Source organism: Callorhinchus milii, unplaced genomic scaffold (assembly GCF_018977255.1).
Source record: "Callorhinchus milii isolate IMCB2004 unplaced genomic scaffold, IMCB_Cmil_1.0 Scaffold16, whole genome shotgun sequence".
Lineage (NCBI taxonomy): Eukaryota > Metazoa > Chordata > Chondrichthyes > Chimaeriformes > Callorhinchidae > Callorhinchus > Callorhinchus milii.
Genome location: NW_024704757.1, coordinates 8582757 through 8606501, shown reverse-complemented (window position 1 = coordinate 8606501; position 23745 = coordinate 8582757). Strand labels below are relative to the sequence as shown.

At 42.1% G+C, this 23745-nt stretch overlaps 2 protein-coding genes across 2 annotated transcripts in view; one reads left to right on the top strand and one right to left on the bottom strand.

The window, feature by feature from the left end:
- Positions 1–2027: 2027 nt before the first annotated feature.
- On the bottom strand, positions 2028–15367 carry tmem130 (transmembrane protein 130). Its single transcript, XM_007893559.2, has 8 exons — positions 15037–15367; positions 14091–14399; positions 11747–11918; positions 10084–10226; positions 9421–9505; positions 6502–6707; positions 3797–3909; positions 2028–2831 (listed from the first exon to the last, which is right to left on the bottom strand). Exons 1-8 carry the CDS (start codon positions 15101–15103, stop codon positions 2646–2648), a joined length of 1281 nt encoding a protein of 426 aa, XP_007891750.2. The 5' UTR covers positions 15104–15367; the 3' UTR covers positions 2028–2645.
- A 597-nt stretch (positions 15368–15964) lies between these two features.
- LOC103178691 (transformation/transcription domain-associated protein) overlaps positions 15965–23745 on the top strand; it is a 131383-nt gene continuing 123602 nt past the window's right edge. Inside the window, exons 1-9 of the mRNA XM_042341166.1 lie at positions 15965–16024; positions 16800–16904; positions 17601–17684; positions 18082–18138; positions 18228–18353; positions 19733–19810; positions 20546–20634; positions 22711–22807; positions 23136–23274. Of these exons, the coding sequence (XP_042197100.1) occupies positions 15965–16024; positions 16800–16904; positions 17601–17684; positions 18082–18138; positions 18228–18353; positions 19733–19810; positions 20546–20634; positions 22711–22807; positions 23136–23274 (835 nt within the window). The remainder of the gene's footprint in view (positions 16025–16799; positions 16905–17600; positions 17685–18081; positions 18139–18227; positions 18354–19732; positions 19811–20545; positions 20635–22710; positions 22808–23135; positions 23275–23745) is intronic.

Genomic DNA, 23745 nt, shown 5'->3' with positions numbered 1-23745 from the left:
CATCCAAAAAAGCAAATGTCTTTTTGATAGCAAAGGAGAGGTAGGAGTGTAAGGGGGGGAGGAAAGGCGGGGAGGAACAAACCTTAACGTCAGTGTTTCTGAAGGTATAAAATGCAGTGGATAAAATGATTTCACTTTGGACACAAAAGCCTGTGTAACATACTAACAGATTAATACAACAACTTGCACTTACATAGCCCCCTCCACGCAGGGTAGAGTCTCAGAGTGTTTAACAGTGGCGGAGCCTGACTGCAAACCGGGGTGGGCGGGGGGTTTTGAAGTGGCTGTAGGCACGGGTCGAACAGGACGGTTTTCACGCAGGAGTTGAGGGATTAAAGAAGTATTCCAGAGTTTTGGGGCATAGCTGCTGAAAGGGCGATCTCCAACGGTGGGGCGGAGGGTGTGAGGGACGAGCAGGAGGCTGATGCCAGTCGAGCGGAGGCGCCGGGAGGTGCACTGGGGAGTGAGGAGGTTGGAGAGTTAGGGAGAAAGTGAAGGGTTTTGAACACGAGTGTGAGGATCTTGAAGTCAATCCTTTCAGTGATGGGGAGCCATTGGAGCCTGACCAGAACTGATGAGATAGGGTTACAGAGTTTGGTTCAGGTCAGTATGCGGGCGGCAGAGGTCTGAATGAGTTGGATCTTGTGAATGGTGGAGCTGAGGAGACCGGCGAGGAGTGCGTTGGGATAATCTAAGCGGGAGGTGACAAACGTTTTGTCTGCATTTGGGGTAAGGTACAGTCAGAGGCGGGCAATGTGGCAGAGGTGGAATAAATACTGATCTACGGGGGAAAAAAGAGACATCTTTTCAAAAGCAAATCATGTCCAAAATATGAAGTGGTTCAGACAGATATTCCATCTCTTCAGTGAACTCACATCCTTGATGCTCACAGCTTGTTTGATATTGTGGACTCAGATTTTCTGTGACTGAAGTTGGCCTTTGGGTTAAAAAAAGAACTTTTGAAACGATATTGATGTAACGTTCAATGTAATGGGGATTTCTGAGATTCTTGACGCTTTTTGGAGGTAAAGGTGACTATTTCCTCTCTTTTCTTCCTCTCCCCCAGCCCCACACCATGATGAGGAACAGGGTTTATAAAACTGGGTTTGAAGGGGTAAGACTGTTAAATGAAACATGTCATTTTCCAACCACATCATGTAAGAGAGAGCTGCTGCTCTGATAGACTGGCCAAGTTCCCATCTCTCGCAGTCTGGAGACACATGACATGTGTCTAGATTTATTCCATTTATTAGTATCTCAGAGTGGCCAGATTTGTTAAATGCTGTCGTATTTTTGACATCATCTCCTCTATTTAAACACCACCTTAAGACCTTTCTTTTTGACCGCCTTTTTGGTCATCCATCCTCCTTCCTTAGCTCCCTAAACCCCCAGCTCGGGCTCCCAGCAGGCTTTGAAGCGCTTTGCAACATACTCACGAGAAGAAAGATGCTAAATCAAATGTGAGTATTATTATTAATATTAGATCCGATATGCTACACGTCCATATTAGCAACAGCAATCAAATAAAAAATAATCAAACTTACCATAATATGTTCTGGCTAAATTAATGCGTAACTTGCTCTGCCCACTCTTGACCTAGAGTGTGATCTGTCTCTAGAGGGTGGATGTCTGTGTCTGGGAGTCATTAATAAGAAGTCACAATTAAGTGGGGCTAAGGAGTCTCTCAGTGGCTGAGAGCCAATGGAAGATTGGAATCGAGTTGATGGGTCAGAGTCTGAAGAAGGAGACCAGTCACTGAGGGCTGGAATTTAACATTTGGCTCCTGTTAATCCCAAGATCCAAAGCCCTGGACAAGCCATGGGAATCCAATGGCAAGCTGCATGCTTCAGCAGGTTAACCTCCACCAGTACCCAAACTGACACTCTGAGGTCCCCAAGCTGTTGATCTTGTCAACCTTTGCTGATGTGCTCCAGTTAAGCAAGCAGGATATGTCTTTCCAAAGAGAGAAAACATGCTCCATCCCATAAAAATGCAAACTACATAAATGCAGACTCTTAAGCATGGTGATGGGCAGCTGTTTTTATGGTTCAGACGAAAGGTAATAACTAGGAATAAGATACAATACAATTTACATTTATACAGCACCTTTCACTTGGGAGGACGTTTCAAAGTGCTTGACAATACTGCATGGACACCTGAACGCTAGGGGTTGGAAGCTGAGTGTGTTGGGAAGAAGAAAGATGATTGAAAGCAGTGGTCAAGGAGGTACATTTTGAACCGTGCCTTTAACGAGGTTAGGAGCAGAGATCAGATAATGTACAGTTTCCCTGCACAAGTTAATGGCTTGTGGAAGGGAATTAGTAACTGCAGTGCAGCGCTAAGGCCGCCCTATCTATGTAAGGCTCTGGCTCACAAGGCTATGGACATTGGCCCTCACTGCTGGAGGGTGTGACAACAACAACTTGCATTTATATAGCGCCCTTCAGGCGGGATAGTGTCCCGGAGCGCTGCCGACCCAGCGTGTGCTGCACTTTGTATAAAAGGCCAGGGTTTGCTGCAGAATGGGAAGAGCGGCAGAGTCGAGGACGCAGTGCTGTGAAGGTGACTTGGGGTGCAGTTCACATCCTGGGCGGGTGGGTGTAATTCGGGGGGTGCCGGGCGGGTGGCTGTAATTCGGGGGTGCCCTACGGGTGGGTGTAATTCGGGGGTGCCGGGCGGGTGGGCTTCAGGAGTGGCTGGTCCTCTTTCTCTCCTTCGTCTTCTTCGTCTGCTGTTGGAAAGCAACACCACGGTTGATCGCGGCTGCGGGGTGGAGCCCGGTCTGCTGCCGCCTGTTTGGTCGTGGCTGGAGAGAAATCGAAATCTGCCACCTTTTCGAGAAGAACACAGGGCACAAAGGTGGAATGAAAAGCTCTGAACACAAAAGGCTATTTGGGAGCTTAATAACTCGTCAACGTCCCGACTGCTTGTCTTGTGTGATGTGGCGCCCTCCCGTGGACTCATTTTGCTATTCCCCCCTTTGTGGGTTGTCAGTCGATAACCCGCTCGCCTCCTCAGTAAGATGGCTGGGTGCGGTTTCAAACTCCGCGTTGGGGACTTAGAGCTCATATAGTCGAGGCTGACTGTCTAACGCGGTGCTGGGGGAGGGTTGCATCGTCAAAGGCGCTAGCCTTCAGATGAAATGTTATACCAAAGTATTGTCCGTCTGTTCAGGTGAATGTTAAAAATCCCACGCACCTACTGAAAATAGAGAAGGGAGTTTCTCCCGGTGTCCTGGCTAACAATCTGCTGTATCGAATGCAAAGGGTTATTATCATTATTATTACTGTTATTCATGACTGTATATGGAGTCCTGTAGCTCAGTGGTTAGAGCACTCGCTTTGCAAGTGAGAGACCTGAGTTCAATTCCCGGCAGAGGGCGAAACCTTGGGCAAGTTTCCTTACTCCACACAGAGCCTAATAATAATCCCTCCAAAAAAACCAAAAACAATAATAAATTGGTCATTTTCAATCTACGACTGTTTGTGGGACATTGCTGTGCGCAATTGGCTACCGCGTTCGCCCACAAATATACAGTCAATTCACTTTACAGTGTGTTCTGTGAAGCGCTTTGGGACGTCCTCCCGACGTGAAAAGCGCTATATCAAATGCAAGGATTATTATTATTATTATTATATGAGACATTGCTGTGTGCAAATTGACTGCCGAATTTGCTTACAAAATATTTATTTGAAGTAATATTAATACTACTATATAATAATATTACTGAGAGTGACGCACTGTCAATCGGTTGTGAGCAGCAGCCTCTTTGATGGTATCTGCAAAGTGAACTCACCTCCACGAGGTCCTTCTGTCCCGAGCTGTTTCTGATGGTGACGGAAAGTATGAAAATTAGAATCAGAGTTAAGAGAGCGATGCATGGGATGATGAACCAGACTTGGTGGACACCTAGTTGAGGGAAAAAGGGTAAAAATCAGACAACTTGCGACTCCAATGGGCAGAGGAGGGAGAAACTCGCTGCCTATAAATATGACACATATTCCATTTTTAGAGTTGTATTGGGTACAAGTCCAAAGATTGTCACAAGACCCTCTCTCTCACGCCTTTCCCTCCTCCCTCCATCCCTCTGCCTTGCTCGCGCTCTCTTACCTGACTGTTTGTGGGACAGTGTTGTGCACAATTGGCTGCCGCGTTTCACCCACAAAACACTGTGAAGTGCTTTTAGATGTCTCAAAGACGTGATATGGCGTTATATCAAAGGCAAGGGTTACTATTTACACTGTAGACATCATAATAATAATCCTTGCACTTAATATAGCGCCTTATCACATCGTTGAGACGTCCCAAAGCGCTTCACAGAATATACTGTAAAGTGAATTGACTATATATTTTGTGGGCGAAATGCAACAGCCAATTGCACACAGCAGTGTCTCAAAAGCAGTTGTAGATTGAGTGACCAAATTGTTAACGTTTATTTTTTGAAGGGATTATTATCCCCGGAAAAGGAATCCGCCAATCGACTAACAACCTGGTTCCTACTTGCTGCTAGATAAACAGAGGCGTGTGGAGAAAGGAAATTTGCCCTGCAGGGAAACGAACGCAGGGCCTCTCGCTTGCGAGGTGAGTGCTTTAACCACTGCCTGACATGGCCTAATGTGAGCCTGCAACATGCAAAACCTCCCCCCACCCCACACCCCACCTCCCGCCCCCCCATTAGGAACCTCCTTCTTCTCATCCATTCTCCACTTGTCTCCCGACTCTCGGGAAATGCTCTACTTTTTCTGCTCTGCGGCAGTGCGTGAGAAGCAGCCGTTTTGATCGGATTCCTTTTGTAAATGAGCATAATTTGCATGGACTCCCTGAGGCTCTGTAATCCTTGTAAAAAAACACTGACACATATGGATTCAAAACAGGGACATTGTTTTGATTCTTTAGTTTGTTTCAAGAATGTATCTGTTGTTGTCTGTCCAATGGTAGAGACTGGAAGTTGGCTGTGTACTGCAGGACACATATACTTACTGCAGGACACATTTAATCACACACTTCTCTCAGGAGATCGAGGAGATGGTTCTCCCTGGGTAAGATCAACAAGTTGACCACTGGATTGGGGACTGAAAGGTTTTGGCTTTATATTCCGTTGGGACCGTTCAGCCTTGAGATCCATAAAATAAGCAATGCCAACCTCCCCTCTCCCCAAGAAGTATGTCTGTCCTTCTAACTGTACCTTCATTTTTGCCACTTGAACTCTTTGTCTGGACAAAGGATGTGGGTAACTAATTTTATCTTCTACAAAGGATGGACTTATCTGAACTCGCTCACTTCCAAACTCTCTGTGCCTTGCTTCCTCTCACTCCTTCAAAACTCCAGGGACACCGTGTTTTATCTAAAGCTCCATTATCCCTGTTCTAGGTTATTATTATCCCAAGTTATTCGCTGCACAGTCACTACACTTGATGGCAGTTACCCGTAAAAGTACACATTGGGAAGCGCTTTGAGATGTTTTCCCGATATGAAAAATAGATGTGAATTGTATTGTATTTGTATTGTACTCCCCTCCTAATATTCTCTCGGACCATTGAACTTAAACCCTGGAGCGCTATGACTTCTAACTGTAAGAAATGTACAGCCAAGAGAGGAAGGATCTTATTCAGTCACAAGGGGCTCCAGTATTGCTCAACACTTGCACAACTTCCCTGAATTGGTTGGCATCTGTTCCTCGTGCCTGAGTTAAGTTTACTGAAGAAAAAACAAAACTTGCAGACAAATCAACTTGAGGGACCTTTTGTGTACAAGTGATTTAGATTTTAGTGAAACTTTTATGATAAGAATTATTTTTAACATCGAAACAACTCAAAGCACTTCACAAGTGATTGCTGTTAAGCATAGTTACTGTATTTTGTACACAAACACAACAGCCAATTTGTATACAGGAACAGCCATGCAAGCCATGAACCAATTTTTTGCTGGATTATTGGCCAAGACACCGGGAGAAGCACCCTTATCTATTCGAATAGTGAGATGGGATTTTTAACATTCACCTGAATATGCAAACAGTTTAACATCTTACCCGAAAATACAGCAGTTTCTAATAACGCAGCACATCTCCAGTACTGCACTGGAGAGTCAGCCTGACTGGGGTCAAATACTGACCTGGAGCTTAAACTTTGTATGCTACCAACTCAGCTAAGTTAAAGCCCTTTTGATATGGTGGCACATGGGAATTTATACTACCGTATAAGCTTAGTGGTCAGGGAGAGGGGAAGCTTCTGAAATGCCATGGATGAATCAGGGGAAAGAATGTGTCAGAGAAACAGTTGTTAGTTGCGCTAACTTTCTTTTTTGCCCCATTGTTCCAGCGCCTTGGGGTGACCTCCTGAAGTGAAAGGCACCATTACACATGTAATTTGTTGTTGTTTGGTTTTAGATCATTTTTGACCACGTTAAGCAAACTTTGGGTCTAATCAATTGCGATTTTAAACAAGATTCCTTCATTCAGGAAGTATGTCACGCAGACTCATGGGGAATCTCTCCCTCACTCACCTGTTTGCCAAGTGTTTACTGTATAGCATGTGTGAAAGGCGCTGATGTCATTCTGGGCTCGGACGCTGAGAGTGTAAGGGCCCGGTTCACTCGAGGTGTAGCTGAGATTGTAGTGTGATGTCCTCTTTAGCGACACTGAGTGACACTCATGTCCAGGGTCTGGGATGCAGTCCGGAGAGATCAACCAGCACAGGCTCAGCGGCGGGCTGCAAACAAGCCACAGGACATCACAGGCTCATATTCCATTGCTTATCATAACTGAACTGAACCAATACTTCTCAAGGCACTTGAAACGGAACTGGATAAATGTTGGAAGAGGAAGCGTATAAAACGAGCTGGGGAAAGGAAAGGGCTGGGAATTTTGCTCCCAGCCACTGTTCAAAAAGCACATGGGATACTAGGCTTTATAAACAGAGACATAGAATACAAAAGTCGGGAAGTTATGATGAACTTTTATAAAACACTCAGTTTCAGCTAGAGACTGTGTTCAGTTCTGGGCATCACATTTTAGGAAGGATGTCAAGGTATTGGAGAGGGTGCAAAGGAGATTTACCAGGATGGTACCAGGAATGAGAGACTTCAGTTATCAGGAGAGGCGAGAGAAGCCAGGATTATTCTCCTTGGAGCAGAGAAGGTTAAGAGGAGACTTAATAGAAGTTTTTAAATTTATGAGGGGATTCGATAGGAGAAACTATTTCCATTGGTGGGAGGGTCGGTAACCCGAGGACGCTGACTTAAAATAGTTGTTAAAAGAAACAGGAGAGGTGAGGAGAAATATTTTCACACAGCGAGTTGTTCGGATCTGGAATGCATTGCCTGAAAAGGTGGTGGAAGCCGATTCGATAACAACTTTTGAGAGAGAAGTAGATAATTATTTGGGGAGAATAAGTTTGCAGGGCTGCGGGGAGAGCACGGGGAATTGGGATTGATTTGGATAGCTCTTTTCAAAGAGCCGACACAGACAAGATGGGCCAAATGGCCTTCTTCTGTGCTGTATAATTCTATGATTCTATGAATTGGAATTAGAGTACTTTGCTGTGTGGGAGTGAACATGGGCTGCAGGAGTTCTGGATGATCTGCAGCCGATGGAGGGAGGAGTTGGGGAGGTCGACAAATAAGGAATTTGCAGTCAAGCCTCGATGTAAGGAATGTATCTACGTGGGTTTCAGTGGTCTGCGGTGTGAGACAGTGGTGGAGCCGGGCGATGTTGCAGAGGTGGGGGAAGGCAGAGCGGATCATGGCACGGATGTAGGGTAGAAAGGATAGTTGAGGGTCAAACAAGATCCCAAGGTTCCCCACTGGCTTAGCACGGTGGAGTGTGCATCCTTGGATTGTGATGCTGTCAGCGCCTGAGGTGAGGAGGCACTGATGGACATCAATCAGGAGAGGCTCGATCTTGTTGACGTTCAACTGAAGAAAGTTGAATAATCCACCATTTGATATAGCACCTTATCACGTCTTTGTGACATCTCAAAGCGCTTTACAGAATATACTGTAAAGTGAATTGACTGTACACTTTGTGGGCAAAAATTGTTCGGATGGAACGCACACTCTTTCTAGAGGGATGCATCCTACTTATCCGATTCTCAAGAGTATTAGGTGCAGGTTGGCAAGAGGCTTGGGGACCCAAGAGTGTACGTTGGGGCTACTGTTGGTGCCAAACTAGCTGGGGCTTGATGTGCTGAAAAGATGAACAGGTTGTGGAGGATAGAGTATGGAAGGAAGGCCCAGTAGAAGAAAGTTTTGGATTTTTGCTTGATCGGCTTTAGGGTTCAGGGTGAGATTTCTCTCAGCGTACGAAAGTTGTTGAGGTGATCCCCATATCAATCCAGGCTTTTGTGGACTGTGACAGGAGGGCATGCTAGGTTTCCTAAATTAAATGTCCCACTTTAACAGAAGAACGGAAGAAATGCTAGACAAAAAAAGCCCAAAGTTAATATAGTTTGCCTTCCATCCTCCTGCCGGTCGCATGCACATTTGTCCCCAAACTACCTATGCACTATATCCCATAATGTTATTTCCACTTTTATTCCACGCTTGGTTCCAATGCAATGTAACAGTGAAAGAAACCTGACACTCTGGGAGGCTAACCCTTTACACTAGAACTTCCCAAATGTACTGAAATAACACTAACTGAAAATGGTGGGATGTTGCTTGTCTTAAAATGCTTTTACAGTCGCACTCACTGCTCCAGTTTAATCTGTTATATAACCGCAGCTCTGGAGGGTAATCTTATAAAACATAGAAAAGCAGCATTTGACAGCAGGCAATGTTTATTTGCCACTGCACACAGGGTCTGTACCTGGTAACAAAGTTTAATTGTTGATAAGAGTCAGTTTCACAGAAGCCCAAGGAAATTTAAGAAACCCGGGAGGAGCTGACCAAAAGCGTAGTCAAGAAGGAAAGCTTTTAGAAGGGTTTTGAAACCAGATGGATGCAGAGCACAGGGATATAGAGAGAGAGTTTCAGAGAGAAGGGTCAAGGTCATCGCTTGCCATTGCTTGCCAGAGTTGACAGGGAGCGGACAAGAGAATAGGACCACAGGAGATAACAGATTGGGCACGGAGGCATTTGAAAGTTTGGATAAGGATGTTAAAGTCAATACCCTGTTGAATAGAGAGCCACTGGAAACTGGCAATAAGTGATGGTGGGCTTCTGAGCTTGGTACAAAAGCAATTATAGGCTGCAGAGGTTTGGTTGATCTATAGCTTGCGGAGAGTTGAGCTGGAAAGGCTGCTGAGCAGGACATTGGAAAAATCCAGTGACAACCTCTTTCCTTCCAGTGTGAGCAGGATGATTATTTCACATTGATTGAGAATTTGGAGCGAATCTGCATCAACATTCCTCATATGAATGAAATGGAACAGAATGAGTTCTTGGGAACTGTAATTTATCAAGAACAAATCTAAAATCTCTTACCTGCCGTTGATATACAACAAAAAGTCCATTCTATGGTCGACCCGGTTGTCTTGGTTACTGGTGATCTCAATTGCTCGGACTGGGTCTACAGAACAAGTTAGTATTAGGAGAATGAACCGTATCTATTGCTCTGTCTCCAAATCTTGCAGGAACAGGAATTATGTGCAAACTTCAACTCAACTGTGTTCATATTGGAGCAATGAACATCTCTGGGTTTGAGTGTCGATTGGGAAACCAAATCTTTGCTAATGTGCTAATCTTTGCTCCGGAGGTAGGGCTTGTCTGACATAACTCCTTCTCACATCAAACCATCTCAAAGCACTTCACAAGTCATTACAGTTCCGTATGATATGGTAGAGATCTTTAACGTGATGAGATGGAAGGGGAAAAACGACTGATTAGGAGATCGGTGACAAGGGGACACAGTCTTAGGATTGCAAGCAGAAGGATTGGTGGTGAGGTTAGAATAGATTTCTTCACTTAGTGGGTTGTTCAGGCTTGAATTCCATCCCAACCCTGCCCCCCCACACTCGGGTCCTGATCCCTGACTGTTCAGAACCTTGGCACGTCCTCCCGACGTGAAAGGCGTTTTACAAATGTAATTTTGTTGTTGTTGTTGTTGTAACCTGTGACATAATGTAAGTGCTGAGAGAAACTGGTTACCTAGTAGATTCAGTGTGGCTGTGTAGACTCCATTTTTTCGCTGGAAAGCATTCAGATGAGCAAGAACTTCAACTCTCAGGTGGTAAACCCCGCGGGTGTGAAAGATATATGATACATAGGATTCGTTTGTGACCATTTTACTCCTGTGCAAAACAATACGATACAATACAGGGACAGAAAATAACAGATACGTTCTCATAAAGAAACCTAACCTTTGCACTGATAAACTTCCAAGCAAAATCCACTGGATTTCTGCAAAGCCGTGGGTACAAGTTGATTTGAAGGATAACACTCGTTAAGAAGTTGGAACCAGCCAATAAGTCTCCTAATTATTGCATATTTGTTATTTTGTTGTCTGTTTATGAGGGAGGGAACAAGAGAGTGGGAATAGATTAGGTGACTTATGTGTTGAAAAATCATGCTTGATGCATCTCGTGTCCTTTTTCTGTGTAGTAACATTCTATACAGATACAGTCTCTGCATTGCGTTGGTCACTAGAAAGTCCTAATGACTAATGAGCAATGGAGGAAACTGGGCGCCGTTGCCATCAGGAAATGTGTGTCCTCTACTCCACTGCTGTGTACTGATTATTTCAGTGATCTCAAAAAAGGGCTGTTTAATTCCTAGCTTGGTTTAAAATTACGTCATTTCAAACGCTTTGCCTAAAACTGCATCAGGACTGCAATTTTGTTGGACTGTGACCCAGGGATGTGAACACGATACTTGCAAGTGCTCCGGGATGCTGTCTGGCGTGAAGGGCACTATGTAAATGCAAGTTGTTGTTGTTGTTGCTGCAGTATTGGCCAATGTTGCTGTGCGTTGGTCACTGGAAATCTCCCAATGAGCAATGCAGGAAACTAGGCGCCGTCCCCATGAGGAAACATCTGACCTCTACTTACCCCCTCCCACCCCGTCACAAAGAAGTTAATACATGCAATAATAATTGACGCATTTGGTACGCCTATAACACTGACACATCTCAAAGTGCTTCACAAAGAATTATGCTCCGGGATTAGTGGGATCCGTCCCTCCAGGGGAGAGAGTACACATCCCATTCCAGACGCAGGGAAATTTCCATGTGTTGGTGGCATACATATGTGGAACTCTCAGTACGTTTGTTCTCTTAAACATGGTGATGGGTGGGTTTCCATGCGTGTCAGACACTTGGCTAGCCAATTTTTAAAAAGAATTCTGTAAAGTGAAATGACTATTTCTGAACACACACAGTAACATATACTTACAGCAACGTTCCATAAATAGACATGAAGTGAACGACGCATTTATCTGAAGGATCGTGGACCAGGACATGGGGAGAAACTTCCTTCTCACTTTGAATAGTGGAATCTTTGAGGACTTCGGTTTAACAACCTGACAACGCTGTTCGAGAATTGCTGTTACTGAAGTGTCACCCTGCCTGAACTATGAGTTCAAAACCCTAATGTGGAGCTTGACAGCCTTCTGACCCAGAGGTGAGGGCATTGACAACACATCCAAGTTGACACTGAGATCAGAAAGTTATAGCAAGCATTGGAAAATGGATCCCACCACTCTGGTGTCCTATTGATTTTTCATTAGATTGGGTCGCCTCAGTGTGATTTCCTGCCACCTCAAAGTGGGTTGTAAATTTCTATTAGTGTAGTTAATTTGTTACTGAAGTACTTACCCATCTCCAAATCTCCAAATGTAGAGGAATGAAGCTGTGCTGAAGTAATTACTGGGATCATAAAGAATGAAGGAGATCTTGGTTGAGGTGTTGGTAGCCAGTTGATAACTTCCAGCCTCAGGGTCAATGCTACTATTTGACTGCATCAATGAAACATGTCCCACCACAGAGTCTACAGTGAGAAACAGAGCAAGGCTTGAAATTGCATATTGCATCCATTTACCACTCAGTATATTCTGTGAAGAGCTTTGAGACGTCTCCATGACGTCCTTGCAAGGATTATTATTTTATTATTATAACCTGACGACCATCTTCGCATTGACGTAAGACTGATTGACTGACTGTTCCCCCCCCAAAAAAAAACATAATGTTGGCAGAACCTCAAGATTGTCCCTGGAAGAGTCAAAGAGGAGGTTAGAAGATGGTTATTTTCAAGGAGAGCATTATTAGCTCACGGAATAATCTCTTCAAATAAATAAATACAAGAAAGAAAGAAAGAAAGAAAGAAAGAAAGAAAGAAAGAAAGAAAGAAAGAAAAGAAGAGGAAAGAAAGAAAGAAAGAAAGAAAGAAAGAAAGAAAGAAAGAAAGAAAGAAAGAAAGAAAGAAAGAAAGAAAGAAAGAAAGAAAGAAAGAAAGAAAGAAAGAAAGAAAGAAAGAAAGAAAGAAAGAAAGAGAAATGTGATCACTGAAACCACAACTGTTTGTAGGACACTGCTGTGTGCAATTTGCTGCCGCGTTTCACCCCAAAACACACACAGCCACAGAATATACTGTGAAGCAACTGGAGACATCTTGAAGACATAATAAGGCTCTATATGAAATTCAAGGATTATTATTATTACTGAAGTGAATACAATGAGATACTTTAAATTGAATTTAAGTATTTCAAGAGGAACAATATAAAAGTGTACAAGGCAAGAGCAGGAAATTGGGACTAGAATAGCCAGAATAGCGAGAGTAGCTGGTTCCAGTGAAGAGCCTGTACTATCATAGACTCGATGGATGGAATGATTTCCAATTCTGTCATTTCAATGTTTTTGCCACCAAGATATTTCACCCAGCTTACTGGTACTGCAGTATTAACAAAACACTTGTGCTGAACTTGTTCTGCTCTTTAACTGTGACAAAAAAAAATGAATGCACACAACTACTTCAAATCTATGAGAGGACAGTGGTGATGATATAACCACAATATTAACAACAAATGACTTGAGCTAATCTGTCACAAGCGAGAAGGAAACTATCTGGATTCACGAGTTCTCCCTTATCCCACTTGCAGTCCCTTTAAAAGATAGTAAATGCTTCTCCATTAGAAGAGAGCAAAAATATAAGCAAAGTATTCTATGTTATGTTATGAGGGCCAATAACATAAGGAACTTCCTGAAAAACAGCAAAGTAGCAACGTCTGCTGAGTAAGATTGTACCAATAAAACGGATTTATTCATAAGACCCTACAAATAGGGAACTGAGCTCCTCAATAAGTTTTACTATGTGAGGAGCTGAGCTACAGAGACCACAAATAATGGTTATTGGTTAAACACGGGAAAAGTTGTTTTTTGGGAGAGGAAGGAAACACTTCCTCCAAATTAATAATTGTGGAATTGTATGCCATCCATTCTGGAGAGGGATTTAGAGGATTAGAAATGATTATAAATGATAAACTTTAAAGGTTTGTGCGCTTTACTTCCTAGTTTCAATAAAACCTCTATGATGAAACAGGAAGATGGTATTCAGGAGTTAAGTCCCGAGCGCTGACGTAAGTAATGATAATAATAATCCTTGCATTTGATATAGTGCTTTATCATGTCGTTGATACGATTCAAAGCGCTTCACAGAATATATTGTAAAGGGCATCGACTATGTATTTTGTGTGCGAAATGCAACAACCAATTACACACAGCAATGCCCCGCAAACAGTCGTGGATTGAGTGACAATATTTTTTTAATGGAGGGATTATTACCCCCAGAATGCGATCCGCCAATCGACTAACAACTGTGTTCCTGCTTACTGCTAGATAAACAGAGGTGTTTGCAAAAAAGTTTTTTTTAAATTGCACAGTTCTGGTGCTTCTTCTTTTACTACAGAGGAATGCTGACAATTCCAGGCCGACCCTTGTTATAAAGTGAAGGTTTGAGTCCATAACCACAGACTACATGTTAGAACAGGGCATGTTATAAAATGAATGACCAGTTTATATTTGAAGGATTATCAGCCAGTACAACAGGAGAAACTCCGTTCTCTTTTCCAACAGTCTTAAGGGATCTTTACTTCCCATCTGAGGACAGGCAGATAGGACCTTGAAGGAGAAGGCATGTCTAACATAAAAACAATAAAATTCTAACCTGTGACATGAAGCGTGGCAAAGCCAATTGCCACTGGTAGGCATATCCAGCAATCCGCATGTGTCACCCAAACCTGAAGGTCGTAGATGTTTGCCAAAGGTGCCAGCACACTGATGGAAGAACTATCTTCTGATCGCCACTTAATGGAAAGAGTGTGCTGCAGTTTCCAGTGGAAGTGGAAAGCGTTGGGTTGAGCTGGATGCATCTGGCTCCCGTTCCTTACCATCAGCCTGGCGCTGATTGTAGCCTGGGCTCCACTGGTGATGGGGCCATCTGTAGTAACCTTCAGGAAATAATTCAACCGATTCGCTGTAAATACAGTAAAGTGCTGTTATAAGGTGCCCCTTGGAACCCTAGTTTGCTTATAAGCACCCAATTAACTTTTATATTTCATTTTTAATTCCTTTGAAAATATAGGAGAGAAATGGACAGGTTGACAATGATCAGTGACCGTGCTTTTATTGTTAAAAAAAACCCAACTTCTATTTTTCAACAAAAGGAACCCAACTACCACATTATAACAACATCCTCTTGACATGAAAGGCGCTATACAAATGTAATTTTGTTGTGTTGTTGTTTCCACTGCATGTTTGTCTACACACAGGTACCTGGACAGAAAAAGGCAAAATAAAAGTGCGTGAAGTCCACTCCACACACTCCCCTTAAATGAGAGCAGGCAGGGTGGGCTGAACGGCCTTCTTCTGTGCAAGTAAGATTCTTTGAAAAATAAAAGCAATGGCCCTAATTACTGTCAATCAATCTGTCCGTTTCTCTCCTACTTTTTCAGAAGAATCAGATAAACCACAAAAGACTGCAAATTTACCAGATGGATGAGCTTGCCAGGATGCTTTTGCTCCTGTTGAGCACTGCCACTTTATTACAGGACTCTTGGGAAGTGTCTTGGCTTGGTGAATAATGAGAGAAGGGGGTTCAGAGTTGTCCTCACCTGATGCACTTGCTTGATTTAAGCCGATCGCGAGAAGAAGCAAGGCTCCAATGCACTGAGGATCCATCGTCTGTCTGCGTGTGGAGGTGTCACTGCTCTATCACGCTCTCCTTGCCCAATATACAAGCTGATGCCACACACACTCTTCCTTCTACCGTAATTTCCAATCTGTCAAATGTCGCAGCCTCCTGGTTAAGCTGTGTAGCCAAACCCTCACCCACACTTTTCTTCCCCAAACGACATGGGAGACCCCTCCTCCAGTGACAAAGTAACATTTACAAGATTTCAAAATGGAAATGAATCCTCAGAATCATTTCCTCTTTTCTCCCCTCAGATCAGATCACTTGTTCATGATCACGAGAGTTTCCAAAACACTCTTCTACTCATTTGATGTATTCCTTGCAGAATGCCCACTCTACCCTGCCTAATAATAATAATAATAACCCTTGCATTTGATATAGAGCCTTATTATGTCTTCAACATGTCTCAAAGTGCTTCACAGAACATACTGTAAAGTGAATTGACTCCTCCTATAATGATAATACTTACATTTGATACAGTATCTTTTGCATTGAAAGAACACCTCAAAGCGCTTCGCAAGATTTACTGAAAAGTGCAACAACTGTGTATTTTGTAAGCTAGTGTGACAGCCAATTTTTGCCCAACAATCTCCTCAAACCGCCATGAAGTGAATGAGAGAGTTTATTCTGGTGGTAGGGTTGACCAGGACACCAGAAGAAACTCCCTTCTCTTTTTGAATAGTGCCTTGGGATTGTTACGTCCATCTGACCAGCCTCAGTTTAACATCTCATCTGAAGGACAGCACCTCCAACAATGTATTGGAGCGTGGAGCTCCCTCAGCCCTGCGTTAGAGTATCGGAGTAGACGATGTATTCGACATCACGATGTGTGGCTTAGATGTCTTAACATGTGGAAAAGATCGCTTAAGAAAAGTGAGCAGATGAGGGAAGCGTTGGAACCTGAAAAGGTGAGAAAAATCAATAAAGAGCTTTCTCGATTGTGTTTCAGAAGTGGATTTTTCCCCTTCGCAATTTCCTTGTAAAGATGTTTCCCGAAGAACACAGAGGTTTAGTGCTCCCTGCTGGTTCAGATGATAATACACACCAGTCCAGCGTGGGCCAGAACAACCAGCAACGAAGGGAAAGGCAGAGCTACAAAACAACAACAACAACAAAATTACACGTGTATAGCGCCTTTCACATCGGGAGGACGTCCCAAGGCGCTGGACAGTGTACAGCATTTCAGACCCGAGCTGGGGTCGGGGGGGAGAGAAGGGAAGGGAAGAGGGGTGGCCGATGGCATGGTCGAAGAGGAGGGTCTTGAGGTGGGACTTGAAGGAGGCTAAGGAGGGGACGAGGCGGAGTGATTGGGGGATGGAATTCCAGAGGTTGGGGGCAGAGAGGCTGAAGGCGGGGGTGGGGCGAGGGACGTGGAGCAGGCCGGTGGGAGCGGTGGGAACAGGCAGGTTGGTAGGGGGTTAGGAGGTCGCAAAGGTAGGGTAGGGCGAGGCCATGGACGGCTTTGTAGGTGAGGCCCAGGATCTTGAACTGGATCCTCTGATATTGTCACATAATTTTATCAGAGCTTTTGTATATTTGCCATTTGCATGTAAAAAAAATTGTAGTGCAAGGACTTGCTGTAATATTTATGATTTCTGTGAATGGCTCTTTATTGTACTGTGTAACAGCACTAGCATTTTGATAAATCTACTGATCCAATCTTTTAAAAAAAACTATTTGCAGCAAGTTCGGAAGCTTGTTCTTGAGATCATCCATAGAATTCCAACAAATGAGCATTTGCGTTCTCACACAAAGAATATTCTATCTCTGATGTTTCGATTTTTAGAGGTAAGTTTCAGTATGTTTTGGAGGTATGCAGTCGTCATGTTCTTTTCTATTTTGTGTTTTTAAATCTTTGCCTGCAGCATTAAATTAATGTCTGTAATTAAAGAGAATTTCTAATCACCGCTATTATTGACAGCTGGTTAGTCATAATCTTTCCACTTTGTGTGTTCAAATTCACAACTTTGGATATCCAAAGTTGTTACTATTGGTGGATCTGTTATTCCCTCTGCAATATAAATCTATACTGAAATCTTGACTGATCTGAATGAAAAAAATATAACAAAGAAATAATTACGAATAATCACGAAAACCTTTGGCTTTGCCCAAACTAAACAATACTAAAATTTGGAAAGTGTGTGGAAATGTGACTAATTAAGAATTCATTGTCATGGAATTAAGAACTGTGGCCTTAAAATTATTTTTTTAAATTTGAGACTGCAAAATTTGTGGAAAATTCTTAAATTAAGTCTCAATTTGGAAGCCAGTTTTCTTCAGTGCTTTTCAAAGAACTGTTAAAATTCTTAAAAAGGGCCAATTTATGATTGAATTTTTCACATTTCTGTACGATCTTACATTTTCAAACAGGAGTGTTAAGACTAGGAGCATGAATTTTTTTATGCCTCCGAAGTGTTAGTTTTAGTCAGTACCAATGGTAAGTGATTGATGTGATGTTACATTTAAGCTATTAACTTGTTTCAGGTTGAGAATGAAGAGAATGTGCTAATATGTCTGCGGATCATCATTGAATTACATAAACAGTTCAGACCACCGATTACACAAGAAGTAAGTAGCCTCATAGTCTAAACATTATGAAAATGTAGGATAATAATAATAATCCTTGCATTTGATATAGTGCCTTATCACATCTTCAAGACGTCTCAGCGCTTCACAGAATATACTGTAAAATGAATTGACTATATTTTGTGGGCGAAACGGATGTCAGGAATAAACTAGTTTATGCAGTATTTTTGATTTATTGCAATAACTGTTCAGTGGAGACTATTCAGATTTTATGAGCAAAATGAGATGTAAAAAAAATCTAGTTTAAGACCTTTAGCCTTGATTTTTGGAATAGAAAGATTTTTGGAGTAGAAAGCCTTGATTTTTGTGGTGGCATTTCAAATGATGTCTGCTGTAAAAATGGCATTACTTTACTCATACATTTTTGGTTTGTTTACAGATTCACCACTTTCTTGATTTTGTGAAACAGATTTACAAAGACCTCATTAAAGTTGTGGTATGTTTTGTGTTGAGGATTAATCCTTCTATAAGATTATCCCTTCCATTTGTTTTGAAATTAATGCATTTTTGTTTGGTTTCTTGTAGACCCGATACTTTGAGAGCCCCCAGGTGATCCCGGAGAACACTATTCCTTCCCCAGAGATGGTTGGCATGGTCACTCAGGTTGTAGTTAAAACCAATCCAGAGCGAGGGGACAGTGAATCAAGAACTGTAAGTTGAAGCACGGAAATGTAATGTATGGATGGTGGCTTTTCACATCAGGGAACTGAAACATAGCCTAGACTGGTGGGTTAAAAGTCTCCCCACTTCTCACTGTAAGAGTCCAGTATGACAAGGTGTTGTGCAATTTTAACCCAGGTTGCTCATAAGTTTGCAGGAATTCATTCTCTGAGGACTCAAGAATGGTCTGGTGGATTTGAGGTTCTCTTCTGAGGTTGAATTGAAGTACACAGTGAGATTGTTGCTTTCATCTAACTTTTATACCATTTTCGATTACTTGAAAGTGACTGGTAACAGTATTCAGTTGCATAGCAATGATATCCCTCATATTAGTGACCAAAACATTTTTTGATCTGACGGCATGGTTAATAAGTCATTTGATCTTCGTCATTAGTTCCTCTTTTAAAATTATTTTGTAAAACTCTGGAGTCCAGGGACCAGTATTGTGATACTACATAAACGGGTTTGTGTTCAAACCTTCGTATAAATCTAAATTGCAGTTTACTATGGAATTCTGTACTGTTTAGCAATAGTTTTTAAAATTAAGGGAGCTTTTTATTTGGAATTGCTAATTGCAGACATGGAAATCAGTTTGTGCACAGCAACGTTTCACAAACAACGACCACTTTTATCTGGAGAATTATTGGCTATCACATATTTCAAAAGTGTGTTGTATAAAATGTTGTGACATGAGATTCTGTATCAAATGCGAACATTTTTGTTATGAGAGACCTGGTAGTCAGAAAATGGAGAGAGATGGGTAAAAATGTATAATGCTCCAAAATGAACAAATTAAATGTCAGTACTTAGAGCATAATTTTGACCAAAAAGAGATCAACTTGTCCATATATACCTGGTTTGTTTCACACAAGATCTTGAATAGATTGTTGACAGATTTGTTAGCATTGCAATTCATGGTGCTTTTCCTTTTGAAGAAGTTGATGAGCTATATTTAAAAAAATATTGAATTAAGCCCCAAAATATGAGGTATGCACGGTATTCTGCAACAAGGAGGCGACAGAGGAAATTACACCATTTTAGAGATATATTTATCCTAATATATTCTGCAGCAAAGTAGTGACAGAAATCATGTCTCTACGTCGATCGGTTATTGCGTTATTGGCTTGACAGACAGAGAGACACACAGACATTTTATCTTTATTAGTATAGATATATATATATTTTAAAAAAACAAGGTTTCAGGCTTGGAAAGAAGCTGATTGTTAATTGTAACAGTTAGTGGCTTTTGCCCAAAGAATTCATGTGGACACTGCTGCTCTTGTTTATATTATTATTTATGTTTCAGTACTGCAATAGTTGACTGTATCAATGAAAGACCTTCAGTTTTTTGAAATATTTGTGTCTTTCAGCATACGATAATTCCCAGAGGCTCCCTCTCACTGAAGGTGTTGGCTGAACTCCCGATTATTGTTGTATTAATGTATCAGGTACCTGTCAGCTTTCATTATTATTGGTGGGAGAAACCCGTTTCAGCTTGATGGCTGAGATTGTAATGTTTGTAATGGACCAATTGATATTGTTCTAGATTTATTCTCTGAAGACTTTTGAGGCCTGCAGAACTTTTTTCGCCAGGATGTGATACCTTGTGGGAACTTATTTTCTTTTCTTCTCCCCAAGGACTCTGTGGTGTATTCTCTCTTTCGATTTGTTTCTTAAATTTATCACGCTTGTGTGTTCTTTGTCTGCTGCCCCCCCCCCCCCCCCCCACCCCTTGTTGCTGCCTTGTGCTCTCTCTAATAACCTAGTGTCACTGTTACTACAATCACCTCTGTGTCTGTGCCGGCTCTTTGAAAAGAGCTATCCAAATCAATCCCACTCCCCCAATCTCTCCGTAGCCCCGCAAACTTGTCCTCCCCAAATAATTGTTGTCTTTGTCATTGTTCTTTTTTTTGTCCTCGACCTCTGTGTGGGCAGTGAGTAAGTGTGGGAGGTATCCTTTATCCCGAAGGTATACCTGAGGTTTGAGAGTTTGGTGCACGGGGAATTGCAATGATGAATCTATGACCTTTACATGAGTGTTGCATGTATTGAATCAATGCACTGTAATGTTCTGCAAATGAAACAAATAGGATTACTTAAGAACATTAAAAAATGAAAGTGACAATTAATGCTTAACATTGGTAGTTCGACATAAAACTGACGAGAATTCTGCTTTCTTTCAGCTGTACAAACAGAACATACACAGCATTGTAGGTGATTTTGTGCCCTTGATAATGAGCACGATCATGCTTCAGGTTACACTTCAAGCAAGGTAAGCAGTATTCCTGCAGGTGGTGCTATAGGCTCAGTAGAATTAAGGGTCGGACAGATTTAATTTAAACAGGCCGTGTTAACAACAACAACAAAATTACATTTGTATAGCGCCTTTCATGTCGGAAGGACGTCCCAAGGTGCCGGACAGACAGAGTTACGGACCCGAGCTGGGGTCGGGGTGGGGGAGCGGGAGGGCAGGGGGTGAAGCAGGAGATTGAAAGCACGGTTGTAGAGGAGGGTCTTGAGGTGGGTCTTGAAGGTAGCGAGGGAGGGGGCGAGATGGAGGGACTGTGGGATGGAGTTCCAGAGGGCGGGTGCAGAGTGGCGGAAGGCCCGCCCGCCAATAGTGGGGTGAGCGAGGCGGGGGACGTGAAGCAGACCAGAGCCTGCTGAGCGGACGGAGCGAACAGGGTGATAGGGAGTAAGGAGGTCGGAGAGGTAAGCGGGAGCAAGACCTTGGAGGGCTTTGAAGGTAAGGACCAGGATTTTGAACCAGGACCAGGATCTTGAACTGTATGGAATGTTGTAGTTGTTGTTGTATCCTCTGTGTAATGGCAAACCAGTGGAGTTGGGCAAGGTTGGGGGTGATAGGGTCACGTAGACGGTGCCTTTGGCCAATTCTCTTCCCTCTCCAACTCAGCATCAAGCCACACCACTGTTAATGCTTCGAAACGCTCCCTGCATAAAAGGCAAGCAAGGGAGACTTTGAGACTTTTGGTCAAAGGTTATACTATTTTCTCTTGACTAAACAGTATTTAGTTTTGCCTCCCCCCACCTGTCCTATATCTCTCCTACCTTTCCTATGTCCATGACACTTTTCCTTCCATTCCTATGGGCTGGTGCCTCTCTTCCTCTCTCTGTCCTCTAAAACTATGCTTCTCCCCTCTTCAACCTCAACCTTTTGAAGAGTAGCACAGTAGTAGCAGAATAGTAGTACCATGACCAATGACTAACCATCTTGTTTGCATTGTGTAGATAATGGTTGAATAAACAAGTTTGGTCAAGAAGTCACTTAGCTCAGTTACAGTTGATTTACATGTAAAGCTTTATATATTGGATTAACTGCAGGGATGAGACTAAATTGATTGTAGATTTATCTGTTGTACCATCAAGGGAACAGTCAAGTTTCAATACATTCCTAGTCGTTGTGCTGGGATGCTGCATCACTTTACTGACTGCAAGGACAGACCAAACTCATTGTATTCTGCACTTAACACACAGCTGTCATTGAGTGCATCACAAGACCTTGCTAAATTAATGCCATACTGTACACAGATCCATTGTGTAACTCCTTTTAGGAAATCGTGTGAGATGGCTTGTGGTAAGCATACAGCCTGAATTTGATTACACAAACTATGTACGTTGTTTGATTAGCCATATCTAAACCTGCGGAGTCCTGTAGCTCAGTGGTTAGAGCATTCGCTTCGCAAGTAAGAAACCTGGGTTCGATTCCCATCAGGGTGAAATTTTGGGCAAGATTCCTTACTCCATACGCCTCTGTTTACCAAGCAGTATGTAGGAACCGGTTGTTAGTCGATCGGCAGATTGCTTTTCCGGGGGTAATAATTCCTTCAAATAAAATAATAAATGGGTCACTTCAATCCATGACTGTTTGTGGGACACTGGTGTGCGCAATTGGCTGATGTATTTCGTCCACAAAATATATACAGTCAATTCACTCTACGATATATTCTGTGAAGCGCTTTGAGACGTCTTGAAGACGTGAAAAGGCACTATATCAAACGCAAGGATTATTATTATCTAGATATTGGGCAGACTGATGCAGTACCCGTTTCTGCGAGTGGATAAACATTTCTGCACCAGGAACAACTTCTTCTAGAAATTAGTGCTATTGGAAATTGTTAACATTTAATCTGGTTTTAAAAATGTAGCTGTCTTACAATGTGGTATTTCCCACCCTTTGGAAAATTTATGTTTATGTCTTTATGAAGAGCTCTGTTGTTTAGTATTTATCTACTTGGTCTTATTTTCTTATTTATTAAATTATAAACACTTGTATTTAGAAACCTGTATTTTTTTAGCATGTAAATTGAATTTCTAAAAACATTTGCAGGCAAAATAAACTTTACAACAAAGAACTGTATGCTGACTTCATTGCTGCCCAGATAAAAACACTGTCCTTTCTTGCCTATATCATAAGAATCTATCAGGTAGGTCCATTTTAATGACTGTGCTTTGAGTTTTGTAGGGCAGAATGAATATATTTTGGCTTAACATACTAAAGCTTTACTTTTTCTAATTGTGTTAGAAATTATTAAATTATAAATTGAATTGATCAATCTAGTTTCTTTGTCAGAGAATGCTGAAATAATAGTAAAAATACTATTTATTTTGCTTTAGATTTTATAGTAAATTGAAGGAAAATTCCTGAGGAGATTGACTGGCAAAGTTATTTTTATATTGTGATGGGGTGGGAGTTTCCTGAATGGAAATATTGGTTCTGAAAATGTACATATTTTGTTTACTGCCTTTCTGTAGGAGTCGGTTGGAAAATATTCACAGCAGATGGTAAAAGGAATGTTACAACTGTTGACGAACTGTCCTTCAGAAACTGCTCATCTACGAAAGGAATTGTTAATTGCAGCCAAGCATATTCTGACCACAGATCTTCGGAATCGTACGTAGTTTCAAATCATTTTGTTCAAAATCGTTCAACGGTCGAAGATCCCAAAGATAATTGCGTAGTTTTTTTTTTCGCGGGGACACAAAACCCTCTCTTTCAATTTTTTTCCCTTTCCTATTCTTCCCAGGCCACATTCAATTATGGCCAAGTAATAAATAATAATATTTTCGTCCATTTGATATAGCACCTTTCATGTCGGGATGACATCTCAAAGAGCTTTGCAGGATTTATTGTAAAGTGTAGAGACTGTCTACTTGTAGGCAAATGTGGTACACACAGCAATGTCTCAAAGACAACAAAAAAGGAATGATCAATTTTATCTGGGTTGGACAAGACAGAGAGAAACTCTCTTTTCAAATAATGCCATGGAATCTTTAAGGTCCACCTGAACAGACAGATAGAACCATGAACAGGATAGCATCTCTGACAAAGTAGCACTTCCCCAGCCTCTGTTGGTTTTCATTT

Excerpts from the sequence above, each read along its gene's own strand:
- tmem130 (XM_007893559.2), bottom strand. The coding sequence starts at position 15,103 with ATGGATCCTCAGTGCATTGGAGCCTTGCTTCTTCTCGCGATCGGCTTA. Across the intron at positions 10,227-11,746 it reads ATTTGGAGATTTGGAGATGG|GAGTAAAATGGTCACAAACG; the intron begins GTAAGTACTTCA and ends TGTTTTGCACAG. Across the intron at positions 9,506-10,083 it reads AGCCACACTGAATCTACTAG|ACCCAGTCCGAGCAATTGAG; the intron begins GTAACCAGTTTC and ends CTTGTTCTGTAG.